This window comes from Calidris pugnax, unplaced genomic scaffold (assembly GCF_001431845.1).
Source record: "Calidris pugnax isolate Ruff unplaced genomic scaffold, ASM143184v1 scaffold17, whole genome shotgun sequence".
Lineage (NCBI taxonomy): Eukaryota > Metazoa > Chordata > Aves > Charadriiformes > Scolopacidae > Calidris > Calidris pugnax.
Genome location: NW_015090794.1, coordinates 12,435,318 through 12,453,284, shown reverse-complemented (window position 1 = coordinate 12,453,284; position 17,967 = coordinate 12,435,318). Strand labels below are relative to the sequence as shown.

General features: G+C 45.5%; 1 protein-coding gene across 1 annotated transcript in view; it reads right to left on the bottom strand.

Moving 5' to 3' along the window:
• The window catches only part of NAA60 (N(alpha)-acetyltransferase 60, NatF catalytic subunit), a 27,976-nt gene that overhangs the window by 9,570 nt on the left and 439 nt on the right, over positions 1-17,967 (bottom strand). The window contains exons 2-4 of the mRNA XM_014936541.1: positions 5,094-5,209; positions 3,485-3,614; positions 2,016-2,112 (exon numbers count right to left, since the gene is read on the bottom strand). Of these exons, the coding sequence (XP_014792027.1) occupies positions 2,016-2,112; positions 3,485-3,614; positions 5,094-5,203 (337 nt within the window). The 5' untranslated portion in view covers positions 5,204-5,209. The remainder of the gene's footprint in view (positions 1-2,015; positions 2,113-3,484; positions 3,615-5,093; positions 5,210-17,967) is intronic.

Genomic DNA, 17,967 nt, shown 5'->3' with positions numbered 1-17,967 from the left:
ACAGAACAGATTTTATAAAGACACAACTCCTGATTCAATAACCACACAGACGAGCCAGACAGGAACCTGCCCATAACGCCCATCCCCAGCCCAGCAGCTCCTGGCTTTAGGGGAGGTCAGGGAGTCATTTTCAGTGGTATCAGTCCCATCACGTTTTAAAGCCAGCAGAGTGTCAAAACAGGACTTCACAAGCAGGTTATTGCACGTGTCTGCTGAACTCAAAATCTAAGGAACTGTAGGATTTTAAGAGCCCTTCTAAGGAAGGGAGCCTTGGACTCATTCACCCTGGATTTGCTGCAGCCACTAAAGTCAGCAGTAGAAACCAGAGACGGGCACAGAGGGTACTCCAGCCCCAAGAGAGGAGACCTGGAGGTTCATCCAAGCCACCTCAACATGGCATGAAGGACCCAGCAGAACCTGCAGGGGAACTTCTTCCATCAGGTGTGGTAACAAGAGACGAAAGAAATAGCTTAGCTAATTCAAAATACAGATGAGATTTACCCTGCTGTTTCACAATTCCCAGAGCACATAAGACTTCGAGCAGGACCCACAGGGTTTCAGAGCAGAAGTCAACAGCACTGACTTCACCGTCACTTGATACTTCTGAGAGACATCATCAACAGGAGAGCAGTTTGGTTTTGTTATGAGATATTCTGCTCTTCTGTCTCTCAGCAATCCAACTCCTCTCCGGTTTAAGAACAGCGGAGAACTAGAAACCAAAGCCTTTTAATGGCTGCCAGAGAAAAATCAGAGCTTTAGCGCTTAAAAGTCTGCCTGGGGTGAAAAGCCTCCTGCATGAAAAGATTTCAGCTTCAAACACAAGCAGAAAAACTCTCAAGAGAAAGGTCTCAGAAAAAGCAGCAGCGGCTTCTTGAGGTTGTTTTGCTATAGGTAGAAGCCAAAGGTTTTGAGAGAGCACAGCGACCCACTGTCTAGATGTAGAGGATACAGGAAATACCGATTCTGAAAGGAGAAAATTCCAGCAAGATGGAGCTGGGGAAAAAAAAAAAATATTTGGAAACTAAAACGAGACTCAAAACCACCACAATTTTACGGAACAGAAGACCCCTTTAGCATCTTCTCTCAACATTATTCTGGAAATTTATCTTCAGTAGCATTTCAACACAAGTTTTCAATACAGTGCTCCCACTGAGGACCCTTTTGGTCATTTCTTTATGTATCCTATCATTTTGTACCTTCCTAAACACAACTGGTGGAGAAGAGAGGACTTGAAGACATTAAGTTATTATACCTGTATAACCCCAGATGAGCAACACCGGGTCATGCTGCCAAACCTGGCCTGTTGCCTTTTGCAGACCAAAGATATATATCATGCTTGAAAACTGCACCAGAAAGGCATTTATGTGATGACAAAATACACCCTGCTCTAAACACAGATAAGCCCTTCTGACTGCAGGATTTTCAAATGGCTGCAAAACCGCTGAGTGTTGTAGCAGACATTCAGAGCTGACTTTAACATGCATTTGAGAGATTTAATCAGGCCCAAGCTACGCTCTTTTTCCAGTTCCCTTTGTCGTTTTCTTAATGTTTGTTCTATCTCTTGAAGTTGAAAGGTTCAAAGCCTCAGGGACCACGCTCCTGATAGCCATGAAAGATAATCGGAAGCCAGGGAGTATATACTCCCTTTTGTCCCCACCAGACAGGCTTCAAACCCTGCTCCAGGGTGAAGTCCTGGCACTTTCAGCCCGTCTCAGCAGCAGGAGTGCAAGTTTTTGGTGTGCTCAGCTGTCCCCTGGGCACAAGATACACAAAGCCTCACATTCTTCAGAAACATCTGCACATTGTGTTGTGCCTATAGTGGTAAAAACCTCCCAGTGCACCCACATTAACACCAAGAAGGGGATGTGAGTGCCTCACCTTCCCAATTGCTGGTGCAAATAACTGACAGGCTTGACTGAAAAGATTATTGTGGTGAAATGGTGTGGCTCCTTCAGTTATGCCCACTAGCCACATGTGGCAAACAAGAGCAGAGTTGTCACTTAGCAGCATCTTACCTATTCCATGTTTTCTGAACTCTTTCACCACTCCAAGACTTAGGATGTAAGCAACTTGAGTGTCCACAGGAAAATTGGAAGCTAGGATGTCTCCATCCTGAGTAGAGATAGAACAAGTTATTTAGTAGGATACCTGGGGAGGCACAAGGAGAAGGCAAGAATCCATACATACTGGAACATCTGAAAACAAGGCTATAGCAGGAAACTTCTCTTCATTGAACAGTCTTAGCTGAAGCTTTTTAGAAAGGAGGTGGGGAGGAAAAAAACCCCAAGCCTGATTCCTTAGGGGTTATTCCTACATTCATAGCATCTTCCCAGACACAGAATACAAATCATGATGTTTCCTTACTATATACATTATTTGTGGGCTTTAGGGACAGAATATATTTGCATTCTTTACCAGGAAGGATTCAAAGCACCAATTTTAGACTTACACATCAGTGTCTGGATCAATCCAGCAACAGTCTTTATTGCCTACATGCTCCATCTGAGCTTCGTGTCAGCTGGAGATCTCTGTACTGCTGTAGGGGACAAGGAGCATGTTCTACAGGCCCAGTCTCCCGGAGCAGTGTCTGAATAAACCCTTGGCTTTCAGCTGGGCTGGAACAAGAGCCTTTTGTTAGAGCTGCTGAAGATGCAGTTTCTGACTTCGACTAGCCTTGAGGTGAAGCCAGATAGCCAAAGTGAAGAGACCCATGCCAATCAGTGCTCTCGGTTCCTATGAAGGTTAAGATTATTGTTTAATTATAACACTGATGGCCTTTTAGAAGTTATGTACTCTCTGCATTGCCCATGACTTTATTTTTAATTCAGTTGCCTATGTTGTTTTCCCTACTCTAACCCATCCTGTCTCCAGTGACCATCTCTTCTTCACCTCTCTGCTCTATTGTGTTGTCTCTCCTGGCCTCCAAGCTCTGTTATCCCTGAGGCCCGAGATTTCTGCAGATGGGTTACCTCTGCTTTGCATTCCAGACAGTGACCATGCAAACGAAGGAGCTTCTGCAGGAAGTTCCAAGAGTGACTAAAGAAGTTCAACCCTTACGTAAGAAGGGAAGAGGTTCCTTCTCCCGCAGCTGCACGTACCTCAGTCACCAGCAATGACCAGGCAGACTGGAAAGAGCCAGGCAGCAGTTAAATGCCCTGCTACACGGTCACTTCTGGATTACACCCACGTGATGTGGTGACTCTGCACAGCACATCAGGCAGTAAGCTTCCCGTTGGGTCACAGCTGCCTGGCCCCAGCAGGAAGAGACTCTGTGGTACCAGGCTGCCCACGTGTTCAGACACATCCCACCACCCATGCTCCATTACCTGGAAATCAGCATGTTCTTGGTTTCTTAAATTAACCCGGGACTGCTCTTATAAATGTCTGGATGGAGGAGGGGAAAAATACCCCAAAGAGGTTCCATCACAGTTAACCATGGCAAGAGGGGGACTGCCTCACACTGAAGTGGGGTTTAGTATCGTACCTCTTTATGCACCTTTGTTCTGCTCTTGATCTCTGCCACTATCATTCCCACGATGGAGCCTCTATATGTGGCTGCGAGGGAAAAGAACTTCTTGTTGGAAGTGATATCTCGGTACCATGAGTCAGGGTACCTGGGAAGGAAGGAAAAACAGGAACGTTTGGGGACACAGAGCCAAGACGCTGCACAACTGGAAATGGGCAGCAACATCTTTAAATGCCAGTCACTGGAAGTGCAGGCCAATGGATTTTACATCAGACTAAGGGAGGGAAGCTGTGCTACTGGAAAGGCTGTCTTCTGCAGAGACATACAGCCACGTAGCTCAGCCATATGTCAACCTAAAGCTCCTTCTACGCTACTAATTTAGCTTATTCCGTAAAATCTGGGTTAAGAAGTTATTCACCTTTCCTGTCTTAACTGTTGTATGGTACCAATGAACATAAACAGCTGCTGTACCCCACTTGGTAACATGGTTTCTTGCAATTACATCTAAGCAGGGACGCAGGCTGCTCGTGTAATGGCCTCCTGCCTGGCTAAGACAACCACATTTTCATTTTACATTCATTGCCCAGAGCTCTCACTTCCATCTTTAGCAAGTTATTTTTAAATGCAAGATCCATCTGCCCTCATCTAAGAGCAAAAGGATCTCATTAATTTGATACACATGTGAAAAAAATACTGCATACTGCTACAAAAAAAATAAAAATTGAATCCCATCACCAGCCTCCAGCTCTCCTCCCCCTTCTGCAGCTACTAAATGGAAACTAGCGTACGCTAATTTATTTCAAAGCCAGAGCTCAGCATGCCTTGTGTTTAAAAGAAATCTACAAATTCAAAATATTATGAATGCTTTTGCTGGTTTGTTACATTTTGTGCAATCTTAATTATAACCCACTAAAATCCTCTATAAACCTTCTCAACAAAGCTAAAGAAAAAAAAATAATCCTTGAAGTCTACAGCTGTAGTTTTCCCAGTTGCTTTAAGCCAGAGAGTTATCACTGTCCCCCAAAAAAGCTCCTTATTCCCACGCTTGTGCAGACACAAGCGTTTACTGAACGGGGAGCTGACCTGGGACAGACTGAGATCAGCTTTAAGCCAGATCTTTGCCAGAGCTTTGGGAGCAACACTGATCCCGAGTATGCAGGCAAGTCCTGTTTGGTCTCTCCCTGGGACATTCTGAAGGACAGTCCCTTAGGAAGAGCTGCTCTGTGTCAGTTTGGTTCAGATCTGAGGGTACTTTCTCGGTGCAAGCTCCAAAACACAGTGTGCTTTCACAAGCACAGGGATGCTATCCTTTTTTCCTGGAGGTGTCCTCCTTTCCCCACCTCACACACAGCCTTTCCCAAGAGGCTGATCCACCCCCTTAATTACAAAGCCCATTTTTCTACCAAAATCTGCACACAGGAACTTTCTGATGACTTTTGCTGGGTCCTAAGGGCCATGAACAGGAACACCACCACAGTACATAAAAGATTGAGAACCTGCTGCTACCCCAGCAACAGTCCAGATGGCTGCAGAGCCTTCGGTGTCAGCTCTGAACTGGACCACTGCAGCATCACACGCCATTTGTTTCTAAATCCCCGCCATCTCACTCCCCAAACCGGCAACGTACTCTATTGGGAACCAGTCTCCACAGAGCTGCTTCACCGTGTCTATGTCATCGTGGCAGAGAAGACGCAGGTTTACGTCCGTAAGTGCAGTCGGGGGCACCTCCTCTGTCATTCACGCCTGCAAGGAAAGAAAGCACATTAAGCAGGACGAAGCACAGATTCTCAGTTTCAGCAGCAGGAGGTTCTCAGTATCACTGGAGTTGTTTTTCCCAGCGGAATGAGTTTCCAAGAGAGATGAAGCAAAACCTGGCAACATTATCCCGAGAAGCACCTCGAAGCCCTGCTGCCCACAGGATCAGCAGAGCTCACTCCTCAGCCTGACCCACCCTCCAGCCCCACATCTGAACGCACCCCCGCTCGCTGCCAGCACGGACCAGTGACGCTGCGTGTGACGGACCATGTGGCACCAACCACTTCCACAAAATGCTCAGGATGCCGCATTAAATAAGCCAACAATGTGCCAAGTGTACCTTATGAGGCATGGAGCTCTTCAAACGACTATGCAGGACCAACATTTTCTTAAAACAGAACTGAACAAACAGCTTAAAAAGGAAGCAGTGCTACAAGAACATTTATAAAGTCCTCTTACACAATCCCGTCACCGCCAGTTAGTACACACAGCAGAGGATTCACATTCTTTAAAATATTAATTTTGTTTAACGTGCTGGTGAAATGAGATCTAGTTTCATTTCCCCTCATTTCAACTCCACCAGGGCTGGCTTTCCAGCCCAGCAGAGAGCGTTCGAATAGAGAAATCCCCAAATATCCTTTTCTTTCACAGTATCACCCCCACAATCCTGCTAACCACGTACAGGACACTTGCTCCAACGTCTTCAGTCTTTTTTAACAAGGTACGAGAGGGAAAGCAGCAAGCAAGAACTAAAGGGGTTGTAAAAGCATTTGTAGCACAGACACATGAATGAAGACCAGACCTCGAGAACAGGCTTTAGGCAGGACAAAGGCCTCGGCGAGACACTGAGCACACAGAGCAAACAAGGCAGAGACAGGGCAGCTGCAGGACTCCGCTCCCTTTCACGAGCCACCTGCGGTTCTCTATCCACAGCTTTGTCTCTCTCATCCAGCCCTCCCAGTCCCAGGTCAAAGAACCAGACCAAGATGCAAAGGGAAAAAATCCACCCTTCCTTTAAAGAGTTGTTTGCTTTTCTTTTTGCTTTCTTTTCCCAATTTTAGAGAAGCTCAAATCTTGGTTTGGAAATGCTGAGTGATAAAGAAAAGCTGCACGCAGCAGCGCTTGCGTACGCCCTCCTGTTGAAAGGGATGCTCAGCTCTCCCCTGCTCTCGCTTTGAAGCTCAGAGACTCGTGAAGGAACTGATTTAAACACACTCCCCCTGAACTGGATATGCCATTTGAACAGTTTCAATGCAAAGCTCGCATCACCTCCATAATACATTCTGTAACTGGCAAAGACACACAAAAGGAGTAGGCACAGCAACGATCCCAGTTTGATGTGCTTTGACAGCTCACAACCATGTGCTGATTGCTCTCCTAAAAATTTGGAACCATCCTTTTCCACCTTCCCCATAAGAAAAAAAAAAAAAACAACACAGGTTAAGCCATGAAATCCACATTCTGTTCCCAAATTTCTCTTTTAAGGTACATAAGCCAGCTTTTTTCTGCAGCTCCCCTTGATAAACTGGTAGAGAGCAACTCCCAGTTAGCACAGTGGGATGATACTCAGAGAACAGAGTCCCCAGATGCTGGGGTTCTGGGAACTCAACATCAGTGCTGAAAGAGAGGTAATTAGCACTGCTAACGAGAATAACATTCACCCTTGATTCTGGCACTCTCCCTGCAACACACGTATCACTCCTTCATATTAGCTGGAACAACGTGAGCCCCCAGCCCTCTCCAGGTAGCGTAAAGCCCCTGTGCTTCATCGATCTCCAAGGGAGGAAGGAGGAACTCTACCACGTGTTTGTGTGCAAGCTGGAACACGCCAAACAGCCCATATATCAACAGGAGAAAGGACACAATTAAGGTCCACTATTATCTAGAGAAATCTTTGCCAGCCCTTCATCTGTGAAAGCAGAAAGAATGGCAAAATGCTTTAATAGAGCAGAGATCCAAGGTCCTCGAAGCAAGGGATCCTTCTCAGACACAGCTTTCCTCCCAGTGACTGTCCTACATATTTCCCTGACACGAGCATCCGAGGGGATCCATATATCGATATGGAGCGCTTGTTCTCCCAGTGACTGTCCTACATATTTCCCTGACACAAGCATCCAAGGGGATCCATATATTGATATGGAAGCGCTTGTTCTTCTCCAAAGAACTCCTCAGAAAGAATCACAGCTATTTCACAGCCTGTTCTAGGACTGTGGCTGCATATTTACCGAGCAGCCTACAGCTTTCACAACCAGTCCAGATGCTAGTTTCAAAACAACTTAACCACCTAGAAAAAAAACCCACAAAACCAGTACTCCTTGCTGCTTTTAAAACTGATTTTACACTCTCTTAGGATTGGCTCAAGCCCTCTGAGGCTAGACTGTTAAATTCGTACCGTCGTGGCAGCGAGCATGCTCCCCACCACCAGCCCCTGGTGACCTTTTAACGTGCCTCAGCTTTACCTACCCCGTGGAGCCCCAAAATGCTGTGGCTGATGTGATCCGCACAATCCTCCAAAGAACTCCTCAGAAAGAATCACAGCTATTTCACAGCCTGTTCTAGGACTGTGGCTGCATATTTACCGAGCAGCCTACAGCTTTCACAACCAGTCCAGATGCTAGTTTCAAAACAACTTAACCACCTAGAAAAAAAACCCACAAAACCAGTACTCCTTGCTGCTTTTAAAACTGATTTTACACTCTCTTAGGATTGGCTCAAGCCCTCTGAGGCTAGACTGTTAAATTCGTACCGTCGTGGCAGCGAGCATGCTCCCCACCACCAGCCCCTGGTGACCTTTTAACGTGCCTCAGCTTTACCTACCCCGTGGAGCCCCAAAATGCTGTGGCTGATGTGATCCGCACAACTGCTGGCTGAGGTAGCTGATACACAGCAGTGTGTGCCCCGGTCCCACCCTCTCATCCTTGCTGGACCATTTCAGAGTGCTGATCCACCACAAGATCACAAAGTGAGGGCAAAACAATCGTTTGTAAGCCATGACTGCGTGGCAGAAGCTCAGGGAGCCATAAGATGGGTTTCCCAGGGGGCAGAGAAAGAAAGAGGAGGGAGAAGTGAGCAGGCACATACAGCCAGAGCCGCTTTGGCCGTGGCGAAGATCCAAGCCCCACTACATCACTTCGTTAGTGGGCATTAAGGGTACTCAGGTTTGCACCAGCAGCGCTCTTGCTCATACATTTTATTATTATTATGAGAAGTTTCAATGCTCCCATAAGGCAACACCCCTTCTCAGTCAATACTCCCAGCATTAATAAATCAGAGAGAAATGAAACAACCAAGCTAGAGCAGGGGTTTTGCTAATGAGTAGGGAAGGCCTAGGAGCAGACCTCGCCAGCAGCTGCTACAGGGGAGGCAGAGCCAGCACAGGATGCATTCTTGCGAGGATTAGTTCATGTTTATTTAACTCTATATTCTCAAAGAGCTGAGCAAGCATTATGCGTTATTCTGTAGCCAAAGCCAGCCTTAAAAAAAAATAATCCACAACTGTTTTGTCGAACGGGCTAATTCCCCTCCCCTCAAATTCAGCCAGCCATTTCCCAGCACCGGTTGTGTTTGCAGGGACTTGCTCCAGCCGCTTTGCATTACGTGATCCAACCGGATGCTCCTGCACATTTAAAGGATATTTAGGACACCCACCTGGCACCATGTCCTGCCATATGGTTCTAAGAGAGCAGACCTGTGCACCATCCTCCCTGACCAGGCATTGCTGCTCCTGGAGGAGCTGTGGCCAGTGGCTGCTGTGACCAAAGGAGAAGGAATCCCAGGCAATCAACTTTCTTCCTACCCAGGCGACAGCCTCTGGCTCTTCACAGATACCTGGGCAAACACCCAACACCCAGGTCCTGGCACTCTGCACAGCCTGTGGCAATGCTGCAATTAGCAGAGCCAGAGTCCTGAACAAAAGCCTGAGCTAGCACAGTGAGGAGGGATCGCTTTTAGAGTCAGCTTGGCTTTAGAGGACGAAAAGATACGTTTGGAAGCATAAAGAAATAATAAAATAAAGAAACAGTATCCGTGTTAAATACACCCCTAGGACTCGATGGGTGTTAAAAAGGCCTTGGGGGGTTCAGCAGCAGCACAGCTTCACTCACAACACTGACAACACCGAGTTCTGACCTTTGAGACCAAGCGGTGGTTGCTGTGAAGCAAAGCGCAGGCTCCAGCCACGTGCAGGAGCTGAAGGAGGCCCACAGCCATTTTTGAAAAGCCAAAGTAAGTTACCTTATTTACTATCTTTTTCTCATGTCAGTCTTTGTTCATGCCCCAGCCATGGTGTGGGAAGCACCATGGGTAACATCATCCACTGCCTCCGCACCCAGCAGGGCACACTGACTCCACCCTTTTGACAAAATGGGAAACGCTCACTTATGACGATTATAAAATAAGCCAACATTTTATGCTTATGAAGGGATTGTGCAGTTAAATATGTGAAAAAAGCTCTGAGGACACCTCTTTCCAAAATACTGAAGTTAGCAGTGAGTAGAACTAGAAATTAATTTCCTTTCCTACATAAAAACCGCAGATCTTAACACACAACAAATTCATTTCAAAAGAATTACAAGAAAGTACAAAGGCTTCAAGCGTTTTTACCAGTCTCCTGCCTTGCTCTATTGAAACAAATCTGGCAAAAAATTTTGGCCTTAGGTGTACTGGGTAGCTGCAGAGGAACCTGTCAAATACTCATTTCAAATATTTATCAGAAATGGAAGCAGGATGAAAGAAATAGTAATTACGTTACTAAATAAGCCAACTTAGCATGTAATTTAAAATTCAAGCACATTATAAGGCCTAAACTTACTACTTAAAAATAATGTCATAAGTCTCGGTGGTCAATAAGCTCCAGCTTTAATAAGCTAAAGAACAGTATTTCACAATTCTGTCTAAAAGGCAGGGTTGCTTTTAGCTTCCAGCATCAGTCCAAGTGATGGCTGGGACTCCATGAATTATCAACACTCACTCCACACAATGAGCCAAATAAAGGTACTGACACAGGAATTCCTACCGCCAGCTCCTACCGTGCAAGAGTAGGTCTTATTTTGAGTCCAGATCAGCTACAAAAAAATGAGGAAAATCTACATAATATCCTATTTCTAGAAAAATTTAGGCGCTTGCACAGAATCAGCACTCTTAATCCAACAGGGTGTTCCAATACAAGACAAAGCCTGATGCTTCCTAGAATTTGGCAGGCAGCTGCTTAAATGCTTTCAAAAATCCCTTGAGCACTTCCATACCTACAAAAGCCTGGCCAAGTGGCTCAACAAGTTAGGGTTTCCCTTGTTTAGCACTACTAGACGTGTTTTAACGATCTTTCTGCCTTGTGCATCCTACAAAAATGGAGTTGGATTCGAGCAATGAGCAATCATATGATGCTGGTCTTATGAATTTTTACTTGGACTTCAACTTCTGTCCAGATAAGCTCATGAAAATCCCAAATAAAAACGTTGTCATCTGGCAACAAATATCACTGAATATCCTGACAGAATAAAAGCAAGGTAATCTAAGACTACAGCTATATGAATAGCAACTAGAATCATACATATAACTTCCAGTAAGGGGTGTATTGGCTTCAAATTTATCATTCACACAGAAACACAAGGTGAAGGAATCTTCTTCACTTGCAGAAACAAAGCCAGACTGAAGTCCATCAAAAATCTTTTACTTTCCAATTTAAATGCTAATTGAAATCAATTAATCCTGAACAGAAAAAAAGCAAACCTGCAGGACAGAACAAAGAGAAACATGCACTGGCAGGCTAGTGGATTTTTTTATAAAGCAATCCTACAGTTCAGGAAGAACTGTCCTGAAATGCACACTGCAGGCACCTCTGTCATTAGATGGTACAGACCCTTGTTTACTTGAGTTGAAGATTTTCACCTTCTGGAATTCAAAGCACTTTCTTCAAGCACACTCCTACTAGATTGAGAGGGATTATCTGCTGCTGTTCACAGAAGGAAAAGATTAAGCTCCTCCAGACAACTATCAAGTACATACCATGCATGGGCCAGGCCTGAGGAACTGCAGGGATCCTAAACAAGTCCGCTCTGAAAGGCGGCGGGCGAGGTGTCCCTTCCTCCAGTTGTCAGGTCACCTCCTTCTGCCTATGGCTGCATGTTTCTTCCCAGCACTTCAGAGATGGACGTATGCACAGTAGCTGTATTTTACTTTACATGAGCAAACCATCTGCTAGTGTGTGTTTGTGCTGAGCAGGTACTCCCTAGAAGATCTGCGTGCAGGCACAGCGGGCCAGACCTGCATTTCCTCACCCTGGGTACCTTCACCAGAAGTGCTTCTCCTGTGTCACCACCAAATCCTTGTTTGCAGCTTCTGTGGGGACAGTCCCCAAATCCCAGGAAGACAAAATTTCCAGGAAAAAAATTTTAATGACACCTGGCATCCTGTTCCTTGTAAATAAATAGGATCAGACAAAGCCCAGAGAGAATTTTAAGAGCTGCTCAAAATGCAGGGACAGGCGCACATGAGCTGTGACTGAGCAACACGGTGCTCAAACCTCTGCTATTGTCTGGGGAGTATCACTGCGAGAGCACCAGCGGGAGTTCTCACAGCTATGTGTCTCTACCTTGCACCATCTGGCACTGGGGATTTAATGTACATTAAACCGTTCAGTCTGAACCAGCCAAAGGTCTAATTCCAACAAAGCAGTAAAGATTTCCCTTCTGCATTTCATTTTAAGCTTACTGCGTTTTTAGGTTACTGGTCTCGCGGGGAACGTTCCACACAGACACCCCCGTTACCAAGCTCCTTTTATTTAATACTATAAAACTGCAACTGGATTTGAAAAACATTGTGAAATCATTACTAAGAATCTCAAAGAGGCGCTTCTAGGACTTAGGGAAATATTGCCAAAGCAATAGGAGCCAAATTTTTAGAGATATTTAAATACTTGTTGGCTCGATACCACCTAGGTACTACTTCAAGTCTGGTCATAGAATAAAAAGAAAAACCTTAATTAGGTTGGAAGGACCCTTTGGGGTTTAACCCAACTTAACTCAGGTTGTTCAGGCCCCCAGTCCCACGTAACATCAGTGAGGAGCAAACATCTGCACCCTGCCTAGGCTCAGACCAGTCCTTTGCACCCAAAGGCACCGCTGGAAAACTGGGGTGTTAGATGTGCTGTCTACACCAACACAACAACCTCTGCCAGGTGTGCAGTACAAGTACACCTCTCATTGTAACGCTCTATTTATCCCATTTAATGCTCCTGCTCTTTCTAGGAATCCCATGCAGGTTCGTTTAGGACAAGCAATAAATAAACCCCAGAAGATGTGGTTCTCCTCATTTCTGGTACGTTACACAAACTGATGGAGCTTGGAGTTCACAGTCACGAGCAGAATGGTGATCGTTTTACCCCTATTCCTGTACCAGTCACCGCATCCCATGGGAGTGTTGCCTAAAACTGCCATCACTTCATTCCCTACATCAGCAGGAGCAGGTGCTTGGAGCAAAAACTGCCATCACTTCATTCCCTACATCAGCAGGTGCTTGGAGCGAATGAGACACTTAATGGGAAATCTAGGACAAAATGACTGATTTTGTGCCTTAATCTGAAAATAGGTTCTGATGTTAAGATTACCTTGTTTCACAATAGTCCCTAATGCCTTTTGATCCAGGCATCACATTTTTCTGTAATATCTACCAGAACCACAAGCATTGAACCTTAGAGCCCCTCGCAGACCCCTGCTCGCTCAAGGACACGCACAAGCGTAAGATTTCCAGCTCCTCATTATTTAAACTCCTTGAGTAGCAGCTTCCTTTTGTGCACAAAACTGCCCTCCTCAACCAGCTCCCCCTGCACAATCTCCCAGGCTGCCACATCCCGAAGACACGCCGTTAGTCCAGCCCTCCTACACGGATCCCATTTGCCTCCAAAGCACACCCTGAGCACTAACGAGCTCCTCTCGGGGACATCACAAGGAGTTTGTCAGTGATGGCTTTCTTCTCCACTAAACCCACCCAGGGCAGCGTGCCCAACCAGCACAGCCCCGCAGTGGAGGAGTGCAAAAACCAGTGAGCTTGGGGAAGAACGTATCATAAAGAAAGCTGAATTTATCTCACCACCAGGGAGACCGGAGGGTAACCTTGGGTTTCGGAAAGACAGCTGCAGCAGTGAATCCTCAGGTGCCCTGAGACAATTAACAAAGAATAATGTCTTCCTGAGCGAGCCAGACCAGCATGGGGGGAGCATATGGCTGAGCCCAAAGTACAAGAACTGAGCAATTAATAAAGTAAACTTGGAAGAAAACAAAGGGCCTGAGCTGGCTTCAATCTGCACATTCCTTCCCAGCGACCGCAGGCACCAATCACTGTGACAGTGACCAGTAACAGGCATCACATTTGTGCTGGGATTCAACTGTACACTGCACATGCTGTCTTACACTTGTGCTGCCATTTCAGTATGTTGCTGTATCACCCTGCTAAATCAAAATCCTGTGTAATACCAAATACACCAAACAAATAAATTCCTTATTAAACCCTGACCGTGTGAAATCTCTACAAGAGCCTGGGCAGAGCACGTTGGGTTTGGACAACCTGGATTGAGGCAGCACTGTCACACACAAACCGGGGAAAAACCCATCATCCTGGCATTCAGCCCTCCTCCCGAAGGCTCGCCCCACGCTGCTCAGCCAATTTTCCCTCTGCTCTTAAATCCTGAAAACATTATTCTACCAAACGCACTCGCACCTCGTCCCCAGCTCCGCACTTCATTTTCCATGACGCCCAGACCGAGGTCTGCGCACCGCAGGACTAAAAGCCTGAAAGCCAAATCACAGAATCGCAGTAATTATCGCTTTGGCCTCCCGCCACGAAGGATCAGGATTTGAAACAGACCCCAAAAGGATATGGAGAAATGAGAAGGCAAAAATGTAGTTCTACCTGCGCAGCAAGCAACGGTTATTTGTTCGAAATGAAAACACTTACTGTTAGTGAAATCCTTTTATACTTGTATCCCTGATCCTCTGCACACTTGAAGTTTGACTTGTCAGCCTTCCAGCAGTAGGAATGTTAACGTTTTGCGTGCAAGTCACTTTCTGAGCTGTTCTTCTTACCCTATAGCTCTAGATACATTACTGAAGCCGTAGATTTCACCGGAGCTGGTACCCCAATAAAGTGTCTCTAAAGCATACTGCAAAAGGCACGGCTTCCTGCTGCCCCAGATACAGCGATTCCTCCGGGGAACGGCGAACAGGAATCTCTAAGAGGGTTTTGCTGTTAAATCTTTTCTCGTTAAGACGCGGAAGAGAAAATCTGCTTTGTGACAGTAGCACCGCAGGGAGTTAAAACCAAAGGGTCACAATAGAGCCACGTTTACAAGAAGCAGCTCGCTAGAGGAGAGGTACAATACCTTGCAAATGCTGAACACGGCGAGTTTCCAATAGGCAGCTGTTCTTCCAGAAAACAACAAAAAAAACCCCCCAAACAACTCATCATACATGCAGGCCTGCTAGAGGAGAGGTACAATACCTTGCAAATGCTGAACACGGCGAGTTTCCAATAGGCAGCTGTTCCTCCAGAAAACAACAACAAAAAAAACCCAAACAACTCATCATACATGCAGGCCCACTGCCATTTCCGAATTGGAATAAACAGCTACACAGAAAACGTATGTAGTGACTGAAAAAAAAAACCAGCCAGAAATTCAGCCTAGAGTAGTACAAACACGGGGAGAGGGGAATTCAAGCCTGTCTCCATTTCCTAGACGCTGTCCTCATTACTGAGCAGCAACACACCACTGTCGATAAAACCCAGTCCCTCCACCTACATCCTTATAGGAGACACTAACAAGTAACTTTTTAGAGGGTACTACAAGCAAAATGCCTTTAACCAAAAATTAAAAAAAAAAAAAAAAATAGCTTGAAAAGACCATTCCTTGCCTAGTTGGCAGACAAGTGCCCCAAACTCACTTCTCTCCAAGATCCCGAATTCAAAATTTGAGCCGATGTGGCTCCTTTGCCTTTTCTTTTCTGAATGGTGTTTTCCAGTATGAGACACCCAGGTTCGACTCCAAAACCCCACTGCTAGTGCTTTAAGCTAGTAACGTTTAAAATGGATTCTGACATAGATATCTGCTTTCACATCGCCAGGAAGAAGGTGAAAAGGAGAAATTAAAAACTTAATTAAAAGCTAAGGATGGAAAACTGAGCAGCTCCCTTTCCTACCTTTCTGGGAGGAGGTATGCGTGGGTGGAGAGATGTAGTGTGAGACATGAAGCTCGAAGTGTTTTTGCAACACCCTGCATTGAAGCCATCAGACACGCTGCGACTGGTTAAAAAAACAGGAAGACAGGAGTGATACCAGTCTAATAACGATTTTAGATAGCATTCAAGTTTCGAGTTTGTAGAAGAGGTGCTCAGACAAGACAGAACAGCTTAGCCCCATTGTTTCTCTAAAAGAAGATGTCTTAACATCAGAGGAACAAAGCGATAACAGCAGCTGCTGGCATAAAGTCACTGCAGGGAATTCCTGTCCCTTTCCAAAAGCTGCCACCAGCCCAGCAGCCTGTGATGAGCAGGAAGGCAGAGCCCTGAATCAACTCTGCAAGCCACCCACAGGAAGTCCCCGGGTTGGTACCCGTAATTCCTCAGGTATTTACAACAGCGCTGTCATCCCGAGTCAGCCTCTGCAACAGTTTCACCTGCTGCTGCTCACTCCATAAATTACGCTGGGAGTGGGGGGGGTTTGAGGGGGGAAGAGACTTGGAAAATAACCAGGAAGAGAGAGGATGGCAGAACCAGTTCACATCAGACGATGGGTAAGATACCAGCACTGACTCACTGACCGACTTATCAGACTACCCTGCTGCGATACCTACATGTGTAACACAACACCTCCCCCCCGCAAAAAAAAACCCTCCACAAAAAAAAAAGCAAGCACCCCCACATGCAAATAGAGGTCATCTTTACTGGGAAAGAAATAACAACAGACATGAAAGAAGTACCAGACTTCATTAACAAAAATAAATACACACGCTACGTTCAAGGCGCTTTGAGCTCCCAGCTACAAAAGACCATTTTTCTGAATTCCACTGTTAGTCCCCACATTTCATGACATCTGAAGCCAGCCCAGATATCAAAAATCACAATGACACTACTCTGTTTTAAGAAAATAAATTAAAATTAAGAATGCCACAGGTTTTAAGAGGGCACCTGCAGGACAGCTGCTTACTAATTGCTCAGACATGTTAAGTCAACTTGCTTTAAATACATTAAGCAACCAGCTGAGAGAAACAACAGCAGCAGCTACTTCAAAGAACAGAATGACCTATGAGAACAATACTTTACACGTTACTATATGTTTCTTTATTTGCATATAAAGACTAATTAAAGCACCAGTTTACAAGACATAACAGAACCACTTTTTTAACCTGCAAGATTAAAACCATCTACTTTAAAAGCCTGGTAGCAGGCAGTACCCAGCACCACTGCTCCTGATGGGGGTGAGGCAGCTCCAATGTTTTCCCTGTACGTGAAGAGTTAACACTCTAATTAGAACATGCTGGGGGAAAGCCACCAGCTCTTTTTTAAAAGAGCCTCACTTCCAAGAAATCTGCTAGACTTTATTCATACAGTTGATTTATTTTAAAAAAATTAAATACCGTGCACTAGCACTCCCAAGAAGCTCCCAGAAGCGTCCCCTGTAAAGGCTTTTAAGGAAGCTAAACTGGACTAAGGAAGGTCTGTGGCAGATTAGAAGAAAAGAAGCAAATCTAGGATGAATGCATAGTGAAAAGAGATTCCAGCTACAATCAGTTCAGCAGATACATAAAAACTAGATGGGAGACGAGGCAATAGATACGCAACGAAAAATTGATGATCCTTTGGCACAGGGCACAGATTTCCAGGACAGTAAAATCTAAAGCTGTTTGCAGTCATACAAAGCCCTCACGATGCCAGAAAGACTAATTGAAGTGGCAGATAAAGTCTGTAGATAAAAAGGGAATGCAGACTGGAGAAAGGCAAACATTTCCAATTTGTGTTAACCACTACAAGAGGAAAAAAAAAATAATATATATATATAAATAAATCCAGGCTCTCACGGCGAGTTCCATGAGAACACTAGTTTGCTGTCAACACTGGGAATTATCGGGGAAAAACGCACATCTAGAAAGCTTTTGGTCCAAGAGAGTTGCAGGTATTTAATACCTCTTTATAAGCGTCAGTAAAAGGTCAAGTAAAAGGGGAAAGAGAGAGAATCGCCACAACCAGTGGCCAAGGTTCAAAGGAGCTCGCCAGGGGAGCTGATACCGGGAGGTGCTGCAGCGTAAAGGAAGACAGGATGAACGACAACAGGTACAGAGCAGAATCACACAGAATCTTAGTGGTTGGAAGGGACCTCCGAGATCATCGAGTCCAACCACAAAAAACAAACAAAAAAAAAACAAAACAAAAAAACACACCAAAAAACCACACCACACCAAACGCCCACCAAAAACACCGCACCCACCAACTAAACCCCACACTCAACACCTCGCCATAAAGCAATAACCTTGGGCACTAGAGCATGCCCTGAAGAGCCATGTCTATACGTTTCTTAAATATCTCCAGGGATGGTGACTCCACCACCTCCCTGGGCAGGCTGTTCCAGTGCCTGACCACTCTCTCAGTAAAGTAATTCTTTCTAATATCTAATCTAAATCTCCCCTGCCCCAACTTCAGACCATTTCCTCTGCTCTTGTCGTTCATCCTTTGGGAGAAGAGGCCAACACCTGCCTCTCTACA